Source organism: Balaenoptera musculus, chromosome 3 (assembly GCF_009873245.2).
Source record: "Balaenoptera musculus isolate JJ_BM4_2016_0621 chromosome 3, mBalMus1.pri.v3, whole genome shotgun sequence".
NCBI lineage: Eukaryota > Metazoa > Chordata > Mammalia > Artiodactyla > Balaenopteridae > Balaenoptera > Balaenoptera musculus.
In genome coordinates, this window is record NC_045787.1 from 60,810,413 (window position 1) to 60,832,387 (window position 21,975).

At 39.1% G+C, this 21,975-nt stretch overlaps 1 protein-coding gene across 1 annotated transcript in view; it reads left to right on the forward strand.

Annotated features, from left to right (window-relative positions):
• Positions 1–382: 382 nt before the first annotated feature.
• Positions 383–21,975, forward strand: part of SCAMP1 (secretory carrier membrane protein 1) — a 105,708-nt gene continuing 84,115 nt past the window's right edge. Inside the window, exon 1 of the mRNA XM_036845804.1 lies at positions 383–665. Coding sequence (XP_036701699.1) covers positions 609–665 — 57 coding nt within the window. The 5' untranslated portion in view covers positions 383–608. The remainder of the gene's footprint in view (positions 666–21,975) is intronic.

Sequence of the window (21,975 nt, forward strand, 5' to 3'; positions counted from 1 at the left end):
TTCATTAGTGAGGACAAGGCCCCAGCGGGCGTTATCTGTGGATACCGGTGCGGAGCTTCTCTAGGTCTCCGCGCCTCTGAGCCCAGTTAAGCTGCCACTCCTTCCCCAGGTGTGCAGCCTGCGTCCCAAGCTGCCTTCCCAACCTGGGGAAGTGGTCTCAGTGTACGTCTTTCTTGCCCACAAAGTGCCACCTCTCCCCTAAGTCATGCTCGGCCACACGGCGCCGATTTTAAATCGATAACACAACCAAGTCCAGCCAGACGCTCCGCTCTTCAAAATGCGCTTTGCACAGAACACCTCCGCGCTCCTCCCACCGTTCCCAGCTTCCTCCGCCCCTAGTTCCTCCTCGGTCGTACTTAAAGCCCGGAGTGCTGGAGTGCGGCCCGGAGGAACGGGATGGCGAACTAGGAGCGGCGCCGGCGTCCGGCAGCCCGTCGCACCGGGCATGCTCAGTGGCACGGCCGGCTGGGTGGCCTCGCGAGCTGCACCGGATCTGCTCGGCGGCGGCGGCGGGCTGCGGCGACGTGAGCGCGCAGGGGGGCGGCGGCCTCGCCTCCTCTCTCTCTCTCTCTCTGCGCCTGGGTCGGGTGGGTGACGCCGAGCGCGAGATGTCGGATTTTGATAGTAACCCGTTTGCAGACCCGGATCTCAACAACCCTTTCAAGGTGAGCGTTCGTCCCCAGCATTTCCCGCCACCGTGACGCGTCGTTGTTGTTAAACCGACAAGTTCCTTCGCGCCCGCCACTCGGCCCCCTCAGCCCCTTAGACAGGGGCTCGGGGCCGCCGCACCCCTCTGGGGGGTCGCGCTCGGGCCCAAGCGTCACTCCTTTTGGGGTCGGAGTGGAACCTACCAAGCTCCCCATACGGCCGGCCCTCCCCGCGTCCCGACTGGAGAGGGTCGTGCCCTGGCCCGGGAGTGAGGGTTCCTGGGGCTTCGGGGTTCCCGGCCCGCCTCTCGGGAGCGGGGAGAGTGAGAGCTTAGAGCAGGTGGAGTTGTCACCTCTCAGGTAAGTGTGGCGGCCGGGCAGGGGCGGGGGGCCAGGACGCGGCGGAGGGGGGCTTTACCCTCGGGAGGGGTTGTCATGGGGACCCGAGGCAGCGCTGGAGAGGAGCTGCGTGGGTGATGGCAGAGATGTGGAGGAGAGGTGAGGGAACCGAGTACGCTGCAATTAAAAATAAAAGGTTTTTGTTTTTATTTTTTAAACTTGTGTTGCGCCCAGGTGCCACCAGCGGCGCTGCCATCCCTCCTCCCCGCCATTTGCCTGAGGTTGAGGGTACTGATATCAAAGCATAAGTTAAATATAAATAAACACACCTGGAAACAATAGTGCACGTGGACGATCATCTTCCTTCCTAACCGCTCTTAGTAAGGTAAACGACGGGATATTTTCCAAGCTCCTTGTGCGTCAGCTGTTCTCTGGGCTGTATGAGGATACCATTTCCCACATGAGCTTCTTTCTTTCTTGGAGTCTACCTTTTGGATCCCAGCTTCGAGAGGGCTTGGCATAGAAACCGGCAAAGGAAGACGGCTAAGGTGTTCATTATCTGCGCCTAAATTAATGCAACGTCTATATAAATATCTTAAAAAGTACCACTCCAGGTTTCTTAATGAGTGCTGTTGTTTAGCACGTGTAATTTGTTTCTAGTGCTCGAAGTTGGTTAATTTCCCCTGGTTATGTACAATAGTAACTTTAATTCGTGGTCATACAAGGGTCACTTCTGGCTTGTTGAGTTTACATCTCTTCTTTTTACTCCTGGTTTTATCTCTTACTAAGAATTCTAGAAAAGGAAAAACATCCCTCTTCTGATTGTTCGCCTGTTAATTTCATGGAGGATTATCTTAACTAAATGATTCTGATTATTATTGACAGCTTGACTCACTGTAGAAATGTAGAATAGACTCAGTCAACTATTGCTTTGCCTCTAATATCACTTAAGAAAATTCTCTACACCTGGCCTGAAAGTTTCAGGTTTTAAAGATGATATGGTTATACTTTGAGTAGAATTTTTTCCCCCTCAGAAGTTTAATATTTAGTATTCCATCATCCCATGTTGTGGAAAATCGGATTATTCTTAAATCATAAACATTCTAAAGAGACATCTCATAACTTGCCAAACGGGTTTTATTTTAGAATATTTTGAGGTATAACATTAAGAACCTGTTAGCTCTTCCTAATTCAAATAATTCATTGATGCTGTTTATTCAGCATCTGACAGTTTGGCTATTTTCTGTTCTGTCATTCCATTTCCTGGCTTAATTTACATAGCTAGTTCTCTTGTTAGGGCAAGACATTGTCGGCTTCTCAGCCCAGACCGCTTTTTTGTGACATGTAATGTTGCCATGACACTTTCCTCTTCTGCTGTACATACGGTTGCTGTAATAATTCTAAACCCAAAAGTAGCTTTAAATATTCATTCATTGTGGCATAAAATTATAAACTTTTTTGTTCTTTATAAGTGGGTGCATTCAGAGGACAGTGATTATTTAGGTTCATAAAATGCCTCAAAGGATGGATAATTTAGGCCTAAAGAAGACTTCGTTGTACACGTTTCTGTTTATGATCTTTCCCTATTTTCGGTGACTGTCAGAGCATTGTGTATCTGACCTTTTTCTACTTAAATTCAGCTGCCCTTCCTCCTCTCAAAGTAAAGCTTACATTTATAGCATAGTCTTTCTTCTTTCTACTGTTGGTTTCCTTCTATGTAAATGTGATTTTTGAAATAGCATTTCTGGTCCTCTCTACTTAAATATAAAAAGTTCCCAGGTGCATCTTTGTGTTACCTTATCGTCATCTTTTTTTTTTCAAATCTGTTCTTATTTTCAATATTTGAAATATTTCAATATTCAAAAGTAAAGTTCATATTTTCAAAATATATATTTCACATTTGGCAACCATCCTAATTTCTTCTTCATTAAAAACTATTTGATTTCCATTGCTAACTTGCTAACTTGCCCATTGTCTTACATCGAAGTGTAGGTAGTGCAGAATTGGCATTGGAATTTAGATCACCTGATTCCTAGTCAATTGCTGATGGCACTATATATTCTCTCTGTTTGCATTTATTTCACCAAAATTCTTGTTTTGTGTTTGGAGCTTGGACTTGAGGCTCTCATGTAGTATTTAAAAGTTTTGGCTCAAGAGTTAAAAAAACAAACAAACAAAAAACCCAAAACTGCATTAATCTTGGCTTTGTCACTGACCAGCTGTGAAACCTTGGAAAGTTACTTAGCCCCTCTATACCTTTAGTTTACTATTATGTAGAATAGAATAATATCAATAGTACCTTCTGCATAGGATTGTTAATAGGATTAGGTGAACATACATTTAGTGTGTTATCAGTGCTCAGTGCATGGTGCCTTTAATTAGATAATAATAGGTAGTATTAATAGGAATTCAAGGAACTGTATTTAATTATAGTTGATGATATTGTTCTTAGCTTATTAATTTGGTGAAGTTCATGTTACCTTTGAATCTTCTAGAGTGCTAATAGTAGCTAGTAGTTTGGCGGGTCATAGTTGAGGAATCAAGGCTAAAAATAATTAAGTGGTTTGCCCTAGGTCACCCTACTAAGAGTAGACCCAGGTTGTCTGACTCCTAGTGCTTTGTCACTTCACATGCTTCCTCCCTAATAAAAGAACTCTATATTAAAATTGAGCAACTGTCCATTTTATTTTGGCCTCAAAAGTTATTTCTACTCTATTGAAATAATCTATTTAAAATGGCGTACAATTCAGTGTTCTTATTTATCTTTTTAGTTGCAGTAATATCAGTGGTATCCTAAGAGTTTAGTTGAAGTTGAAAATTGAAAACTTTGTCTTAAAAAGAGACCCATGGGCTTCCCTGGTGGTGCAGTGGTTAACAATCCACCTGCCAATGCAGGGGACACGGGTTCGAGCCCTGGTCTGGGAAGATCCCACATGCCACGGAGCAACTAAGCCTGTGCACACAACTACTGAGCCTATGCTCTAGAGCCCGCAAGCCACAACTACTGAAGCCCGCAGGCCTATAGTCCGTGCTCTGCAACAAGAGAAGCCACCGCAATGAGAAGCCTGCGCACCGCAACGAAGAGTGGCCCCCACTCGCTGCAACTAGAGAAAGCCCGCGCGCAGCAACGAAGACCCAACGCAGCCAAAAAAAAAAAGAGACCCATAATTCAAGGATGTTACCCATTTTGTTTTCATTTACAATAAAGTGGATGCCACTCTTCCCTTAGCCGTTTAAAATTTTAAGACTGGAGATTGGATAGCAACAGGAAAGGATTTTTTTCTTTATCTTTCAGCATTAATCTGGAACATAGCGGTAGTAATTTATGGTCTATGGTATTTTATGTCATGTGAACTGCATGAGTTCCCAGTCTCTTTTCCTCAGGTCGATATTTTAAAAAGGAGTCCATTGAGCTGCTGATTATATTTCATCAAATTAAGATGCATCATTATTTAATTTACCTCCGAGTTATCTATTGCTGTGTAACAAATACATGCAAAATCCGCAGATACGGAGGCCGACTGCATTACACCAGTTTATATAAGGGACTTAAGCATCTGAGGATTTTGGTATCCAAGGGGGCTCCTGGAACCAATACCCTGCTTATAGCAAGGGACGATTGACTGTAATCCCAAAATGTAGTGGCTTGAAACAAAAATTATTTGCTCAGTATTTTGTTATTTGAGCTACATTTAGCTGGACAGTTTGTTTTTAAATGTTATTGTCTAGAGTCACTCATGTGGCTTCAGTCATCTGGCAGCTTGACTAGGGTGGGATGGTTTAAGATGTCCTCGCTCAAGTACCTGGCAGTTACCTGGGGCTGTCAGCGGGGGCAGCGATTGGTGCTCTTTCATGTGGCCTTTCCTAGGAATAGCCTGGGCTTTTTACGTGGTAGCGGCAGTGTTCCAAGAGGACAAGAGTGAAAGCCACAAGGCTTCTTGAGTCAGTTCACTTCTGCTACATTCTTTTTGTCGAAACAAGCCACAAAACCAGCCCAGATTCAGAAAAGGAGTGGGAGGATTAGACTTCACATCTTGATGAAAGGAACTCTGTCCCTCTTGATATAGACCTAGGAACTGAAAAGATAAACCCAGTGTAAAATGGTGAGACAGGTACAGGATAACCTCAGTAGAACTCCCATCAAATGGAGGAGGAGTGGGAGGCACGTAGCAGTCGCTGGTACAAATAGCAGGTCTGAAATCCAGCCAGGCTCATTAGTCAGGGTCCCCTGCTTTGGGGGCAATGAGAGTTCTTTGATTAGGGCCCAGTTCTACTGCCTTGGAAGTCTTTTTCTAATCTTATTTTCTTCTGCTTTTGGCTCTACCCTCTGAGAAGTCTTTCTTTTCTGTAAATTACCGCAGTTTGTAACTGAGTAGTATTTTCAGTCTGCTTTCTTCCCATTGAAAATTGGGAGTCCAGAAACCTCTTTTCAATTTGAAATGTCTCTGTTTCTTTTAGTCCAGGCTGATACAACTCTCTTAACAATTTGTTAATCTTATCTGGGTTCAAACTATCGCTTAAAACACATCTGTAATTCTTTTTGAGACACTCTTCTTTATTTAGGGTATAGTGTCAGGGTGCTGTGGATCAATGCTCTTAAGATATGTGAAAACCTTTTGTCTAGATTGAGTATCTCCTAAGGCAGTGTAAGCTCCCAGGCAGGTACAATGGGAGGCTGCTAGTGTGGGCGGGGTACCTCTCACAAATGCTAAATGACAAACAAAACTAGTGTTTGAGCGTGTTTTATTTTGGTCCTTGGCTTTAACAATAATTGTAGCAGAAATGATGGTGAGTGTGAAAATTTTGAATATAAACTGTTCTTTTGCTGATCCCCACCCCCGCCACCAAAGGTTTTTTGGAGTGCAGTTAATATTTACTAGTGTCGAATGCAGATCCAGGAAACTTACTGGATATTTTCTTAATATGAATCACAGTGTTATGTAGTTCCTGAAAATATATATTGGATTAATGAAGTTAGTGACCAGTTCTTAAAAATGAATCTACAGTATTCTGTTCTTGTCCATCCAGTGAATATTGTCTTCAGTTCCAAGTGCGTATTTAAAGACTGGTTTGAACAAGATAGGTTGTTCCCAAGAAGAAGACAGAATGACCATGGGTCTGGAATCAAGTCCTAGGAAAATTAAGTTTACTCAATGGGTTTAGTTTACAGAAGGCTAAAGGGAAGTTTGAGATATACAGATGCTTGAAGGGTTCTTGGTTGGTTGAATGAATAAATTTGTTCTTGCTTCAGGAAAAAAAGGCCAATTGGCAGAGTTTATGTGAAAATAGATTTTGTCCTAACATAAAGATTTTTAAAAATCTATTAGAATAGCCTGACAATGCTCTTTTGGTATGGAGTTCCCCAGTACTTGAAGGAATTCAAACAGAATTTCAATGACCTGTCACAGATGCTAAGGCAGAGATTTGTGTCTCAAGTTTTTTTTCTACTTTAAAACTCTCTAATTGTTACATTTTTGTACCCTTGTGGATCATTTTGTGAATGCATAAATTCTCTCATGTTTTAATCTACTGGATATTGGAATTGAGTCTGATCATCTCAGGGAAGAGGGTTTATGTTCTAGGACGTTATGCTCTGAGCCCCAGCATCTATTGAGGGAGCAGCCTGAAGTGATTACTTACACATAGGTGATCATGTCCTTTACCGTGTGATGCTTGCCATGCTGGGCTTAGCTGACTGATCTTATCAAGCAGAAGCCAGTCTTTGAGCTGATCAGGAGCAGATAAGATCGATTGGTCCAAAAACTTTGCCCCAACAAGAACAGTGATAGTTAACTGAGCTATCTTTCTCAGGAACGTGAACTGAGAGCACAGAGAAAAAGTCAGGTAGTTGTAGTGGGAATAACCACGGAAAGACATGAGGAAAGAGCCAAATTATCTATCATGCAAATCATGAAGCACTGCAGTAGGAATCGTCTGACCAGGGCTTCTGAGGTCATTTTATAGAATTCCAGTCCCTTATTCGAGCTGCTCTTGAACTACAAGAGATATTGCCATGTTTTGAAGAATTCCAGCCTCTGTGAAACCTGGCATCCTTCTTTCTGTGTGCAGAGTCTGTTTCTTTCAACCAGAATTGCCTAAAGGTAAATGCAAAGTAATATCTTCTTGCCCAAATAGTGATAGAATCAAACCTGTAGGGACTTCCCTGGTGGCTCAGTGGTTAAGAATCTGCCTGCCAGTGCGGGGGATACCGGTTCGATCTGTGGTCGGCGAAGATCCCACATGCTGTGGAGCAACTATGTCCATGCACCACAACTACTGAGCCTGCGCTCTAGAGCCCACGAGCCACAACTACTGAAGCCCGCGCACCTAGAGCCCGTGCTCCACAACAAGAGAAGCCACCGCACTGAGAAGCCTGTGCAGCAGAGTAGCTCCCGCTCGCCACAACTAGAGAAAGCTGCGCACAGCAATGAAGACCCAATGCAGCCAAAAAAAAAAGAATCAAACCTGTATTTAGGGACTTCCCTGGTGGTGCAGTGGTTAAGAATCCACCTGCCAATGCAGGGGACACGAGTTTGAGCCCTGGTCCGGGAAGATCCCACATGCCACAGTGCAACTAAGTCTGGGCGCCACAACTACTGAGCCTGTGCTCTAGAGCCCGCGAACCACAACTACTGAGCCCACGTGCCACAACTACTGAAGTCTGTGCGCCTAGAGCCCGTGCTCCACATCAAAGACAAGCCACCACGAGAAGCCTGCGCACCACAACGAAGAGTAGCCCCTGCTCACTGCAACTAGAGAAGGCCTGCGCGCAGCAACGAAGACCCAACGCAGCCAAAAATAAATAAATAAATTTATGAAAAAAGAAAAAAACCTGTATTTAGACCGAATACAGATAAAAATGATAGAAGAGCTCTACATGATATAATTAAAGTTGTACTTAGTTTTTGGTGGTAATGAAAGTCCAGACGCTATGGGATGTTTTTAAATCACAAGGAAATTTCCCAACTTTTAATAGGTATGGGCATAAAAAACGATGTGGAGGTTGGTTGGATTTGACTTTGTACCAAGTTTCTTCCCTGTGCAAGAAATGCCACAAGAAATCCTTTTAACTGTGTATGCAGATAGCAATCTCAATAATCTCCTTCTCCCTGGCGTTTGGCATGGGGTGCTTATAAGAATTAGTAATGCCAGTTCATCAGTTGATGGACATTTGGGTTGTTTCCACCTTTTGACTATTATGAATAATGGTGCTATAAACATCTGTATACAAGTTTTTGTTTGAACACTTGTTTTAATTTCTGTTGGGTATATACCTAGGAGTAGAATCTCTGGGTCTTCTGGTAACAATGTTGAATCATTTGAGGAACTGCCAGACAGTTTTCCAAAGTGGCTGCACCATTTTATATTCCCGCCAGCAGTGTATGAGGGTTCCGCTTTCTCTACATCCTAGTCAACATTTGTTGTTACCTGTTAATAATTCTAGCCATCCTAGTGAGTGTGAAGTATCTAATTTTGGTTTTGATTTGCATTCCCCTGATGACTATGTGATGTTGAACATATTTTATGTGCTTATTGGCCATTTGTATATCATCTTTGGAGAGATGTCTATTCAGATCCTTTGCCCATTTTAAAATTGGGTTATTTGTCTTTTTATTATTGAGTTGTAAGTGATTTTTTTAATATATTTTGGATATAAGTCCTTTATCCAGATATACGATTTACAAATATTTGCTCCCATTTTGTCGATTACCTTTTTACTTTCTTGTTAATGTCCTTTGAAGCACAAAAGTTCTAAATTCTGATTAAGTTCAAATTATCTATATTTAGTGGCTTTTGTTTTGATATTGTATCTAAGAATCCTTTGCCAAACCTGAGGTAATGAACATTTATCCCTGTGTTTTCTTCCAAGAGCTTTATAGTTTTAGCTCTTACGTTTAGCTTTATGATTCATTTTGAGTTAATTTTTGTATAGGGTGTGAAGTAAGGTCGAACTTCATTCTTTTGAATGTGGATATCCAGTTGTTCCAACACCATTTGTTGAACAGACTGTTCTTTCTCCTTTGAATGATCTTGGCACCCTCGTTGAAAAATCTCTATTCTTAATCTGTGTTCTTGCAAAAGAAATGAAATATTTTAGTTAAAAAAGCCCTTCGTATTTCATGCAGAATGGCTCCCAAATACCTGCTGAAGTCCCTTGAGTATATTTATTAGCTTTCCCAGCTTCCCAAATTGCCAGAGCTAGTGTTGCAACTCCTTCTAATCTCTGCTTGTTCCAAACTTAAAAAAAAAAAAAAGTGTAATAGTGGGTTTTATACTTGTTTTTAGAATGTAATTCTAAATACATCAATATTACCAACTTGATACTTTTCTTTTTCTTTAAAAGAAACACTTCCATTTATTTTACAGAGTACAGATGAATTACTGAATTTTTTTTTGCATATCAGCAGAACTGTTGGAACCTCTTAAAAGAATAAAGCAAGGAATAAGTGTATATTATAAGGTGTAGTGCATTTTGAGTATTGGTGAGATCAAACTAGGAAGAAAGGATTTGTGATAGGTATGCATTATAATTCTAAATTGATTGTTAATAGAAGAAAAATAAATCAGACATTTGAATGCAAGTGATTTAGTATATGTAGCTATTAAAGATTTTTTCTTATCAAACACAGCCAAAACAATGCATATCATAGAAAAAACAATATGTACACAACAAATACTGGATGTTTCCACTTTGTTCAAGAGAAATAAGCAGGGCTTCCCTGGTGGCGCAGTGGTTGAGAATCTGCCTGCCAATGCAGGGGACACGGGTTCAAGCCCTGGTCTGGGAAGATCCCACATGCCACGGAGCAACTAGGCCCATGAGCCACAACTACTGAGCCTGCGCGTCTGGAGCCTGTGCTCCGCAACAGGAGAGGCCGCGATAGTGAGAGGCCCGCGCACCGCGATGAAGAGTGGCCCCCGCTCGCCGCAACTAGAGAGAGCCCTCGCACAGAAACGAAGACCCAACACAGCCAAAAATAAATGAACAAAAATAAATAAATAATTTAAAAAAAAAAAAAAAAAGAGAGAAATAAGCAAAGGCAGAGTTGTATATATGCTACTGGCAGTCATTTTATCTGTGGGAACCCTCCAATGGTGGTTAGAATTCTCATATAGTGATGTGGAATATATGTGGAAGGTGGTCGGTGATAGGAAAAAAGCATCAAGAATATGGGCCAGTCACGGCAGGGGCTGGTGTATTAGTGTAATTTTACTACCATTTAGCAATTTTCCTGAAGCTGTTGATGCTTCTTTTGGGTTGATTTAGCCAGTCTTGTGGTTTTATTTATGGCCTAGCATACCTAATTTTTGGCATCTCAAATAGTCATAAATTTTAGTGAATTGCTTACAAGTAAGTGGCATATTATAAAAATGTAAATTAATGTATTCCCTAAGCTTCAAAGAAGTATGCTTTTTCTACTTGATTAAAAAAAATTTTATGGAAATGTTTATATTTGAATCTCAGGGGAACTTAACCACCATTTACAGTTCAGTCCATAAGAAAATATTCCATGAGCTATATATATTGCAGACAAACATTTCTGTGTTCTTAGCCTGGTGCTGGGGACTTAGAGGAAGAAGTTAATGAAGTTTACAGAGGTGGCCCCGGGGAGTTGGTAAAAGGGTGGCTTTGGAACCAGGCAGCCTAGATTTACTTGTCCGCCTCCTAGCTAGGTGACCTTAGGCAAATTGCTTAATTTTTCTGCTTTCAGTATTTATTTTTTTATTTTTTTACATTTCTTATAGTTCCAGAAGTTTAGCTTTTGAATTAAGACAAAGATGGGAAGCTCTTAAAATAACAGATAAAGGAAATAAATTATGGTGCAAGATTATCTTTGGTTGCAACATGTGATTATTTATTCTTCTCGTTTATTTTATTCCTAAATTGCCTATGTTTCCTAAGGCAGACTCTAATTTTTATTACCTTTTAAACTTTTGCTATTAACAGAAATAGCAACAAAAACAAAACATAGAAATTACTGGTTGTCTTACAAAGTGTGGGGATTTTAGAAGCTATTATATATCACAACTTGAACTGAGGGTAATAATAATGAGAGCTCATTTTATTTTTATGACAAATCACCTTGTGATGTAAACTTTGTTTAAATGTTGGAAAGTTGTACACTTGGTTGTTTAATGTTGATGATTTTTGAAAAGGATATCTAGTGTTCTTTTTATTATATTTGAGTCTAATATTTTTTAAAGTTGTGATTATGATTACTTTTTGACATCATGGGAAGCTAGCAGGAGATGAATCCCTGGTGTCACAGTTGGAACTCTGAACATTTTCTCCTCATGGATATATTGTTGTAGATTTGGATTTGGTGGTATGATTTTAAGTACTGGTCTGAAGAGCTTAACCACTAAGTTAACAAGAGTAGGTCATTTAGCCAGAATTCATTTCATAAGAAAATGTTCTGGGGGCTTCCCTGGTGGCGCAGTGGTTAAGAATCTGCCTGTCAGTGCAGGGGACATGGGTTCGAGCCTTGGTCCGGGAAGATCCCACATGCCATGGAGCAACTAAGCCCGTGTGCCACAACTACTGAGCCTGTGCTCCGGAGCCCACGAGCCACAACCACTGAAGCCCGCGCCTAGAGCCCACGCAACAAGAGAAGCCACTGCAATGAGAAGCCTGTGCACCGTGATGAAGAGTAGCCCCCACTCTCTGCAACTAGAGAAAGCCCCTGCACACTACATTTAAAAGTTGACTGCCGCAGCTCATGCAGCTCAATATCAAAAAAACAAACAACCCAGTCCAAAAATGGGCAGAAGACTTAAATAGACATTTCTCCAAAATGTATTGTATTGGCAACAAACACATGAAAGAATGCTCAACATCACTAATCATTAGATAAATGCAAATCAAAACTACAATGACGTATCACCTCATACCCGTCAGAATGGCTATCGTCAAAAAATCTACAAACAATAAATGCTGGAGAGGGTGTGGAGAAAAGGGAACCCTCTTGCACTGCTGGTGGGAATGTAAATTGATACAACCACTATGGAGAACAGTATGGAGGTTCCTTAAAAAACTAAAAATAGAACTACCATATGACCCAGCAATCTCACTACTGGGCATATACCCTGAGAAAACCATAATTCAAAAAGAGTCATGTACCACAGTATTCACTGCAGCTCTGTTTACAGTAGCCAGGACATGGAAGCAACCTAAGTGTCCATCGACAGATGAATGGATAAAGAAGATGTGGCACATATATACAATGGAATATTACCAGCCATGAAAAGAAACGAAATTGAGTTATTTGTAGTGAAGTAGATGGACCTAGAGTCTGTCATAACAGAGTGAAGTAAGTCAGAGAAAAACAAATACTGTATGCTAATGCATATATATGGAATCTAAAAAAAAAAAAAAAAGTTCTGAAGAAGCTAGGGGCAAGACAGGAATAAAGATGCAGATGTAGAGAATGGACTTGAGGAAACGGGGAAGGGTAAGGGTAAGCTGGGACGAAGTGAGAGAGTGGCATGGACATATATACACTACCAAATGTAAAATAGATAGTGGGAAGCAGCTGCACAGCACAGGGAGATCAGCTCGGTGCCTTGTGTCCACCTAGAGGGGTGGGATAGGGAGGGTGGGAGGGAGACGCAAGAGGGAGGAGATATGGGGACATATGTATATGTATAGCTGATTCACTTTGTTATGCAGCAGAAACTAACACACCATTGTAAAGCAAATATACTCCAATAAAGATGTTAAAAAAAAAAAAAAGTTGACTGCCTTTAATATGACCAAAATACTGAGACGTCTAAAATTTTTTCACAGGTCTTTGCTTGCCACATTTAGCAGTAATTGTTTTGCTATTTCAGTATTTAATATGAATGACAGAAAACTCATTAATCTTGGTGGAGAACCACTATGTATGATAAAACAAACTTTTTGTTGCAAAAGTCTCTTGAGAGTTTATTGGAAATAAAGGATGTCCTCCCATCCTTAGGATATCAGTTCAGTGGCTCATTCATTAGTGGTCATTTGAGCTTGGCAGTCAGTTGAACAGACATATGACCAATATTTTCCTGTTCTTTGTGATCAGCCTTTTTCTTTTTATGTCTGTGCATTAGTATTGGGGCACCTAGCTCTTTTAGCTACCCAATTTCTCAAATTTCAGAAGAAATTTTCATGATTCCATATAATAGAATGCTAAAATAAAGTATCCAGTTTGTAAGTATTCAAACTCTGGTGTCAGTGTAGTCTCCGTTTGCCAATCCCCCTACCCCATCCCTTTTTACTTTCCTAATGAGCGTTTCTCTATTTAATGAGGGCAGTGAGTGATTTGGTACTTAGATTTTGAAGACATATGGATTTATAGCTGGTTGGCAACATTTCTTCCAAGAAATGTTACATCTGATTATCTTTTTAAAACACAACTTTGAGATATAATTTATATACCATACAGTTTACCAATTTAACGGGTACAGTTTAGTGATTTTTAGTATTTTCACAGTTGTGCAGTCATTACTACTATCAATTTTTGAACATTTTCATCACCCCAAAAAGAAACCCCATACCCTATAGCAGCCATTCCCCATTTCCCTCCCAACTTCTCCAGCACTAGGCAGACACTAATATTCTTTCTGGACATTTCATACAAATGGAATCATACAGTATGTAGTCTTTATGACTGGTAGCTTTCATATAGCATCATGTGTTTAAGGTTCATCCATATTACAGCATGTATCAGGACTTCATTTCTTTTTATTGTCAAATTATAATTCCATTGCATGGATATACTACATTTTATTTGTGCATTTGTCAGTTGATATAAATTTGGGTTGTTTCCAACTTGCTGTTAGGAATCATGCTGCTATGAATATTTGTACAAGTTTTTTTACAAGTGGACATATGGATATATACCTAGGAGTGGAATTGCTAGGTCATTTGGTAATTGCCAAAGTATTTTCCAAAATGGCTGTACCATTTTACATTCTTACCAGCAGAGTATAAGGATTCTAGTTTTTGGACATCCTTGCCAATACTATCTTTTTTATTATAGCTATTCTAGTAGTGTGAAGTGGTATCTCATTATGGTTTTGATTTGCATTTCCCTGATAGCTAGTGATGCTGAGTGTCTTTTCATGTGCTTAGTGGCCATTTGTACATTTTCTTTAGAGAAATGTCTATTCAGATCCTTTGCCCATTTAAAAATTGTTGTCTTTTTACTACTGAGATAAAGTTATTTTATATATATTCTAGATACAGGTCACTTATCAAATATATGTGAAAATTTTCTCCAGTTTTGTAGGTTGTCTTTTTACTTTTTTAAAAAAATATTTATTTATTTATTTATTTATTTTTGGCTGCGTTGGGTCTTAGTTGCTGCGTGCGGGCTTTCTCTAGTTGCGGCGAGCGGGGGTTACTCTTCGTCAGGGTGCACAGGCTTCTCATTGCGGTGGCTCCTCTTGTTGTGGAGCACGGGCTCTAGGTGCACAGGCTCAGCAGTTGTGGCGTGCAGGCTCTAGAGCGCAGTCTCAATAGTTGTGGCATACGGGCTTAGTTGCTCCCGGCATGTGGGATCTTCCTGGACCAGGGAACAAACCTGTGTCCCCTGCATTGGCAGGCAGATTCTTATCCACTGTGCCGCCAGGGAAGCCCTCTTTTTACTTTCTTGATGGTGTACTTTATAGCAGGAAAGTTTTAAATTTTGATGAAGTCCAACTATCTGTTTTTTCTTCTGTTGCTTGTGCTTTTGGTGTTATATCTAAGAAGACATTGTCTAACCCAAGGTCATGAAGAGCTACTCCTGTGTTTTCTTCTAAGAGTTTTATAATTTTATTGCATATATTTTGGGCTTTGATTCATTTTGAGTTAATTTTTGTATATGGTCAGAGGTGTCAGTTCTCTATTCAAAGTTACTTAACGTTTAAAATCTTTCTTAAGGATTTATTATAAATGTAGGACACTTTGATACTATCTTAATGTTCAGTTCTTTACCCTGTTGGTTTAAGAAGTCATTTGTTCAGGTTTCTAGCCACTGCTCTTATCTTTAGACATATTGTCTTTTTTTGTCTGGCTTTCATGTAGTTCATGTAGCTCAAAAATGGTGCCACATAATAAATATGCAATTTGGAATTGTAGGACCCCTTTACTTTAGTGATATCTTATGGCATTTGCTAATTCTTTTGCCAGTGGACTGTTTCCTGTTATTTTGGTTAGATGGTTAATGTGGATCCAGTGGCATAATTTGAAAAACAAGCCAAGCATATTCTCAGTCTTTATCACCATTATATTTAAACTGTAGTATTTGCCAGTTTGATAAGGTCTTTATAGTTAAAGTTTTTGTGTAATTGCTGTGATCGTATTAGAGATTAAACAGTTTCAAATTCAGTTGTCTTCAAGAGGTTATTATCATTGAAGATGGAACAAGAGTAGATTATTTATTTAGCCAAAAATCTATGGAGCACTGAAAGTGAATCAGACACTGTGATAGTCACTAGGAATAGAGAGATGAAGAAGTGCCTGATGTTAAGGATCCACACTTGAGTTGGGAGACATAATGTGCGATTAAGTGCTTTGAAGGAGAAAGAAGAATTGGTCAGTATTATAGCCTCAGTTCTCCTGAATGCAGAGTCTGAGGCAGAAAGGTTAGGTGTTGTTATAGTTTGCCTCCCTTATTTTATAGGTGGGAACATTCAGACACAGAGGTTAATAGTTCCAAGTTTAGTCAGGAATTACAAAACTTGGACGAAAACTATTCCATGAATGGCTTTAATAAGGATAGAGGGTTTCTTAAAGCAACTGCTCAGAGTGCTGTTGGCAATATAAAATAGAACATATATATACACAATATAATATAGAATAGAAAGCACCAGATCTCTTACTTTCATTCTGACTGTGGGCTAAGAAACTAGAGTTTCTTGCTTTCTATATTATTTAAGTCCCTTCCATAGATCATTAATTATCTGGGTGAAATTTTCACCAAATTATATTAATGTTCAGAAATTATGTTTTGTTTCCAAAGAATTCTTCCTTTAGAATGTAGAGGGGCTAGATAGTGAAATAATATTTTTTTTTGGCACTTAATGCTGGTGTTAACATGGACAAAAATTGCAATTTAAGGTATGGTTTGTTAACTTTTAAGTTGCACTTATGAGGTAAATCTGCTTGGGTGTGTTTGCTTCAGTTGTTTCTAATTTACTAAGGAGAGATTTGGTCCATAAAAAATTAGTTTTGAGTCTCTTTCAGGTTTGAGTTAAGATTGTCATGACTTGCAGTGAAAATGAATATCAATTTTTCAACATCATGATTTATTGAATAATTCCTAGTGATTATTAAGCACTCCTTATAATGAGTTATAGCAGTTTTGCTAAATGTTGTTTTAGAATCTTGCTGAGATTTTTAATGGCTTCTTGTAGTAGTTCCCCCTCCCCCCTTGAAATTCTTAGTGTCTTTTAAATTCATATGATTACAATAGCTTTGAGAAGTATAGAGTAGGAAAAAAATTTTATTCTCTGAAGGTAGCACCTCTCATAGCCCCTAGTTTGGGACTTTTCTCGTTTAATCAAGTTGCCTAGTCTAGTGTGTAGTATTGATTGGATTAAGCAGAGCTATTGAGTATTTTAATTAAGTTTTGTGGAGCAATGCAGCGTTTAATTCAGCCTTTTTCTTTTGAAGACATATTGTTTGAAACATAAATTTGTTTTGTTTATCAGATTTTCTTCTAAAAACTTGGTCTTTGGAATCAGATTTGAAATTGAATCTTGACCATGCCACTTGTTAACGATATGACTTTGGGCAAATTACTTAAATATCTCTGAGCTAGTATTCTCAGCAGTGAAAGAAAGGATATAGAATCTAAGTCATAGGGGTGCTCTGAGGATTACATGAGATAATTAAAAAATCTAGTATTGTGCTAAACTAGATGAATTTTCTCCTTCAGTCTGTCTTTGCTTTAGCTGTCTTCAATTTCCCATAGGTTTCCTTGATAGAATTGTAAATATTCATTTTTTTCTAAATTTTTAAAAATATTTAAATTATTGTCTTCTGGTATCCCGTGAAAAAGTGTGAGGAAAGTGAAAAAGTATGGTGAAAGTCTGCTACTGTGTTGTATAAAAACGTTGGCTTGGAAAACTTCTGATCAGGTCTCTTGTCATCTTTTGTAATTTTGAAAAACTTCGAGGGAATTTAGCTTTAAGTCTGAGTTTGTTTTCCTTTTTGTAACATACTGAATTTGCCCAAATGGATGAAAGTGAAATTATTAGCCATTCTTGAATAAATTATAATGACTAGATCAGCACTGTTGAATGCAAATATTTGTGCCACATGTAATTTAAAATTTTGCAGTAGCCATATGGAAAAAAATCAGGTGAAATTAATTTTAGTAATATATTTAACCCCGTATATACAAAATATCTTTCAACACATAATCAACATAACAGTTATTGATATTTCACATTGTTTTGTGCTTTGAAGTCAAAAACATGGTATGTTTTATACTTTCAGCACATTTCAGTTTGGACTAGATATATTTCAAGAGCTACATGTGGCTAGTGGCCACTACATTATATAGCAAAGGTCTATGTGAGTAAAATATAATATTACAGCAGTAGTGGGCTTTAGCTGTGTGTGATAAAAATGTCAATGGTTATCACTGGTTTAAAGCTTGTCTTCATGCCTTAGCAGTCACTTATGTGGATGGTAAGAATTTACCCATCTTTGCAATCTCTATCCCATAAGTGATTTTACTAGTTATTCATTGTCCATTACCAAAGATTTGTAAAGTTTCATAGGCCCAAAATATGCTCTTCGATTATTGAGAGCATAAACCAAACTTAATATATGTTTGTTCTCTTCACATTCATCAAATCTGTAGGTGTGACATGAGCAAGATTGTATTTTGAGAAGCTCATCCTGGATCACTGTGAAGAATACGTTGGGGAAGGGGTCAGAAGATGGGGGGGAACAGTAAGAAGGCCATTGCAGTTTACATGTGAGAAATACTGGCAGCTAATGGGAAGGGAGTGTGGGGTGGGAGTTGGAGAAGTGGAAAGAAAGAAGGGGGCTGATAGTAGCTTGAGAGTGACTGAAGGAATGCTTTTGTTTTTCTTTGCTTGTGTGCATTTTAAAGATGATTGAGACTTGAAATGTAGATGTGAGGCATCCTGTTGAGAGGAAGCAGTTGAACATATGAGAGAAAAGGGTAACTGATAGGGTAATCCTGAGAAAAGATGGGAAGAGATGAAACTTGTATATAAAGAGAGGTTTGTTGTTTTTTTTAAATAGGTTTTGTCAAGTTGGCTTAAACTTTAGAACTGTGGGGAATATCTATCACTAAGAAAAATAAAGGCTAAATTAGAGTTGTACTCTCCTCCCTCTCTTTTAAATTGGAAGGGAGAGAGAAGGTGAAATTAGAGTTAAATTAAGAAGTGATAGAGAACAGACTTGTGGTTGCAAAGGGGGAGGGGGTTGGGAGAGGGATGGAGTGGGAGTTTGGGATTAGCAGATGTAAGCTATTATATATGGAATGGATAAAAACAAGGTCCTACTGTATAGCACAGAGAACTATATTCAGAATCCTATGCTAAATCATAATGGAAAAGAATATTAAAAAAAGAATGTATATATATATATGGGTAACTAGATCACTTTGCTGTACAGAAATTGAAACATTGTAAATCAACTATACTTGAGTAAAACAAAAGTGATTTAGCAGCAGTTTTGGATCAATAAGTATGTTTGAGATCAGTATGTATACTAGGCATCAGTAAATATTTATACTTATTAAAATCTTTCTCACCCAGAAGATTTTATTTAAATATAGTTAATGGCAGTAAACTGTTTTTCCATAAAGTTTTAATGGAATACAAAATGGCAAAGAACATTGGTTCCACCTGTTCTGGTTTTAAGGCATGGAGATGCACTCTTGTTACCTCAGGTGATGGAGGTTTTTTTGTTTTGGATTCTTGGGGAGGGAAGGAAGCCCAACACAGTCGATCTCTGCAGTTGTGATGAAACAGTTTCTGAGAGCTAACAAGGTGTTTCCTCAATCCATAGCCCCTGCCCTTTACCTCCCTCCTGCCAAGCAGTGGAAACCATTTTCAGGGGAAATCAATATTTATAAAACATAAAAATTGAGCTTCACTGATTCAAGTGAAGGTTAGGGGGCCGATCTCTGCCAGCCTTTTCCCCCTCTTCTGCCCCTCTGACACTTCCTTCTCCTTTTCCCTTCTTCCCGAGGCCCTTCTGAGGGTCTATAGGAACATGTGTAAACTCCTCTAACACCAGTCATTCCTCATCAGCTAGAAGAGCAGTAACTCTCTTGGCCCTCTTTTTGCTTTGGTGACTCACTGGCAACTCCAGTAAATGCCATTCCCCTCAGGTGCTGAACCTCCTGCCGCTTTTCTGGTCACCTTCTTATGACTTAGCTTCTATTTGTCTGTCTTTATACCATGAACTAGTGTCATCTTCTGCTGCTGCTACTGATTATAGTACAACCTTTATGTCTCATATTCAAGTGCCTCAACAAATAGGCTCTAATTGGATTGACTAGTTATTATCCAATATAGAGTCACCTCTCTTGGGGCCTGCTAGGCTCCCTCATGTCCAGTTCTAAAAATGGCTGCCGTTGGCACAGAGGCCCATTCTTCATCCTTTCCCATGTAGCTAAGCTATTGGGGTCACATGACACAAGGCTGGGTGGAGAACTTCCCTCAGATTCCCTCAGAACTTCCTTGGATTGCTTCCCTTAGAAGGTGGCTGTGGTTGTTTTTTGGCCTATTCATTACATAGGATGCTCTATACGTTCTTGATACCTCAGCTAATCAAAAATGGACAGCTTTTTTTTGTTTGATCCTATTTTGTTGGTAATAATGATAACAGCCTTGGCTATCACTCAAGTGTTTTCCTTGTGCAGGAACTGTATTAAGCATTTTACATGTAGTAGCTCATGAGCTATGTGATGCATTTTACTGATGAAAAAACTGAGTCACGCTGAAATATGAAGTGCCTGTTCAACGTTTACAGCTTTTCATTAGTGGGGTGGGGAGGGTTGAATACAGGCAGTCACCTTTCCAAACAGTAAAAGACTTATAGTCTATAGCATAACATTTCAGAGCTGCAACTGACCAGGGCAATCATCTGTCATATTTCTCCTATTTTACATGTGAGACAATTGAGAGTTTAGGTGACTTGCTTAAGGTTGCAGAGGCCAGTCATTTCCAGCGAACCCAGAGTTTCTAATTCCTAGACTAGTCCTCTTTCTGCTTTAGAACGAGTACCTAAGACACAAAGTTTTGAATGTTAATCTTGAAACCCAAACCTATTAAGTGTTAGCAGATACAGTAAGTGGATACATAATGTATGGTTGTACACAATCATCCATGTAGGCTTTTTTTTTTTTAGCTTACTCTTTAGCTTGAGGATGGTATATATATATACAGAGAAGAGACTGGAGTTGATTATTCACAAGAAATATTTATTGAAGAAACTTATTATTTTTGGCTGAGCCAGGCGGCATTCGGGATCTTAGTTCCCTGCAGAAACTATTATTGAATTAACGTCCTCATGTCTAGCTGAAGGTGAAAGTACTTTCTTGCCAGGTTGGAATCTTCCTGTGAGGTTATATGTGGCAGTGATTGAGAAAGTCCAACATAAAGCATGATGGAGGAAATCAATTGAAATACAGTGAAGGTGCACAACCCTGGAGGGTTTGGTAAAGAAACTTGGATTAAAGATAGAAAAGAGCTAATTATGCTAGATGTAAAATATTTACTTATTCCCTTCTTTGAAAAAGCGTTTACTTTTGTAATGCATCTTGGTTTTTAATGAAACATGACCATGGAGTTAAGTTGCTTACTAAAGGGTTAGCAGAATAGCCCCGGCTTGACTAAATGACATAACTTTATGGGTAGTCAGGTCCAAAAAGGATATTTAAACTCTAAAGAATGTCTTGACTCTTGAAAGTTAGTAAAATACAGAAGCCTAGTACATTCCTCTAAGTCAATAAAATAAGACCAGCTCAGAATGTTTTCCTTGGTCGAAATGCAGATTCTCAGCCACCATCCTGCACATCAAGATACGTTCAGAGCGGGCCTCAGCAGTTTGGGTTTTAACAAGCGCTCCAGGTGATTCCAGTGCTTGCGAAGTTTGAGAACCACTGTCATAGAAGCAACCAACTTAACAGTTAAAACAATTTCATTTTGATTGTGTTGGAGAAGAAGTGAGATATTTTCCTGCTAAAGTTTTAGAATCAATAAACAACGAGCTCAACTAGTGTCTTCTCTGGATAAAGTTACGATTGTGGTAAACTGTTTTTCATATATCTGATGGAAAGAGTATATATAGGCATTGGAAGTCCTGGCTTCGTAGTTTATCTCAGATATATGCTAATTAACCTTGAGGAAGTTTCTTTTTTAAGGCCATAGCTGCTGCTTCTGAAAAATGGGACAATACCATCCACCAGGGAGGATCATAGAAAGGGTTGGAAATAATGTAAACAAGTGCTCAATACTTAATAGGCATTGAAAGTTCATTCATTATTACTTAAATCATCAGCTTGTTGTTTTTCTCCCAGTTTAGAGACTGTAGCTCCCTCAACACTGTTTACATTTATTAAAAAATAATTTGAAATGTTAATTATTTGATAATTCAGAGATATCAGTTCTTTATCTTCCTAAATCATCCTTGGCTAGATCATTCTTGGCATATAGTCTACTGCTTGGTCACCTAATACTATGTTAGGGGATATTCCAGACCAACTAGAATTGAACTCAGTTCACTTGAGACAGTGATTTTGGCAAACTGCCAGTTAACTTTCAGCCTGGATTAAACTTTTCTAGAATCTAAAAGGAAACAAGATCATTTAAATTATTGTAGTCACAAGTAGAAAATTGGAAGAATGATTTCATTCTAAGCCTCTTTAGAACTAAGTTATACCTTATGTAGGATTAAAAAAAAAGAATTTAATGTGAATTTGAATTTTAGGACACTTGATAATTGGATATACGTATTTGTAGAATGAAAGTTGGAACT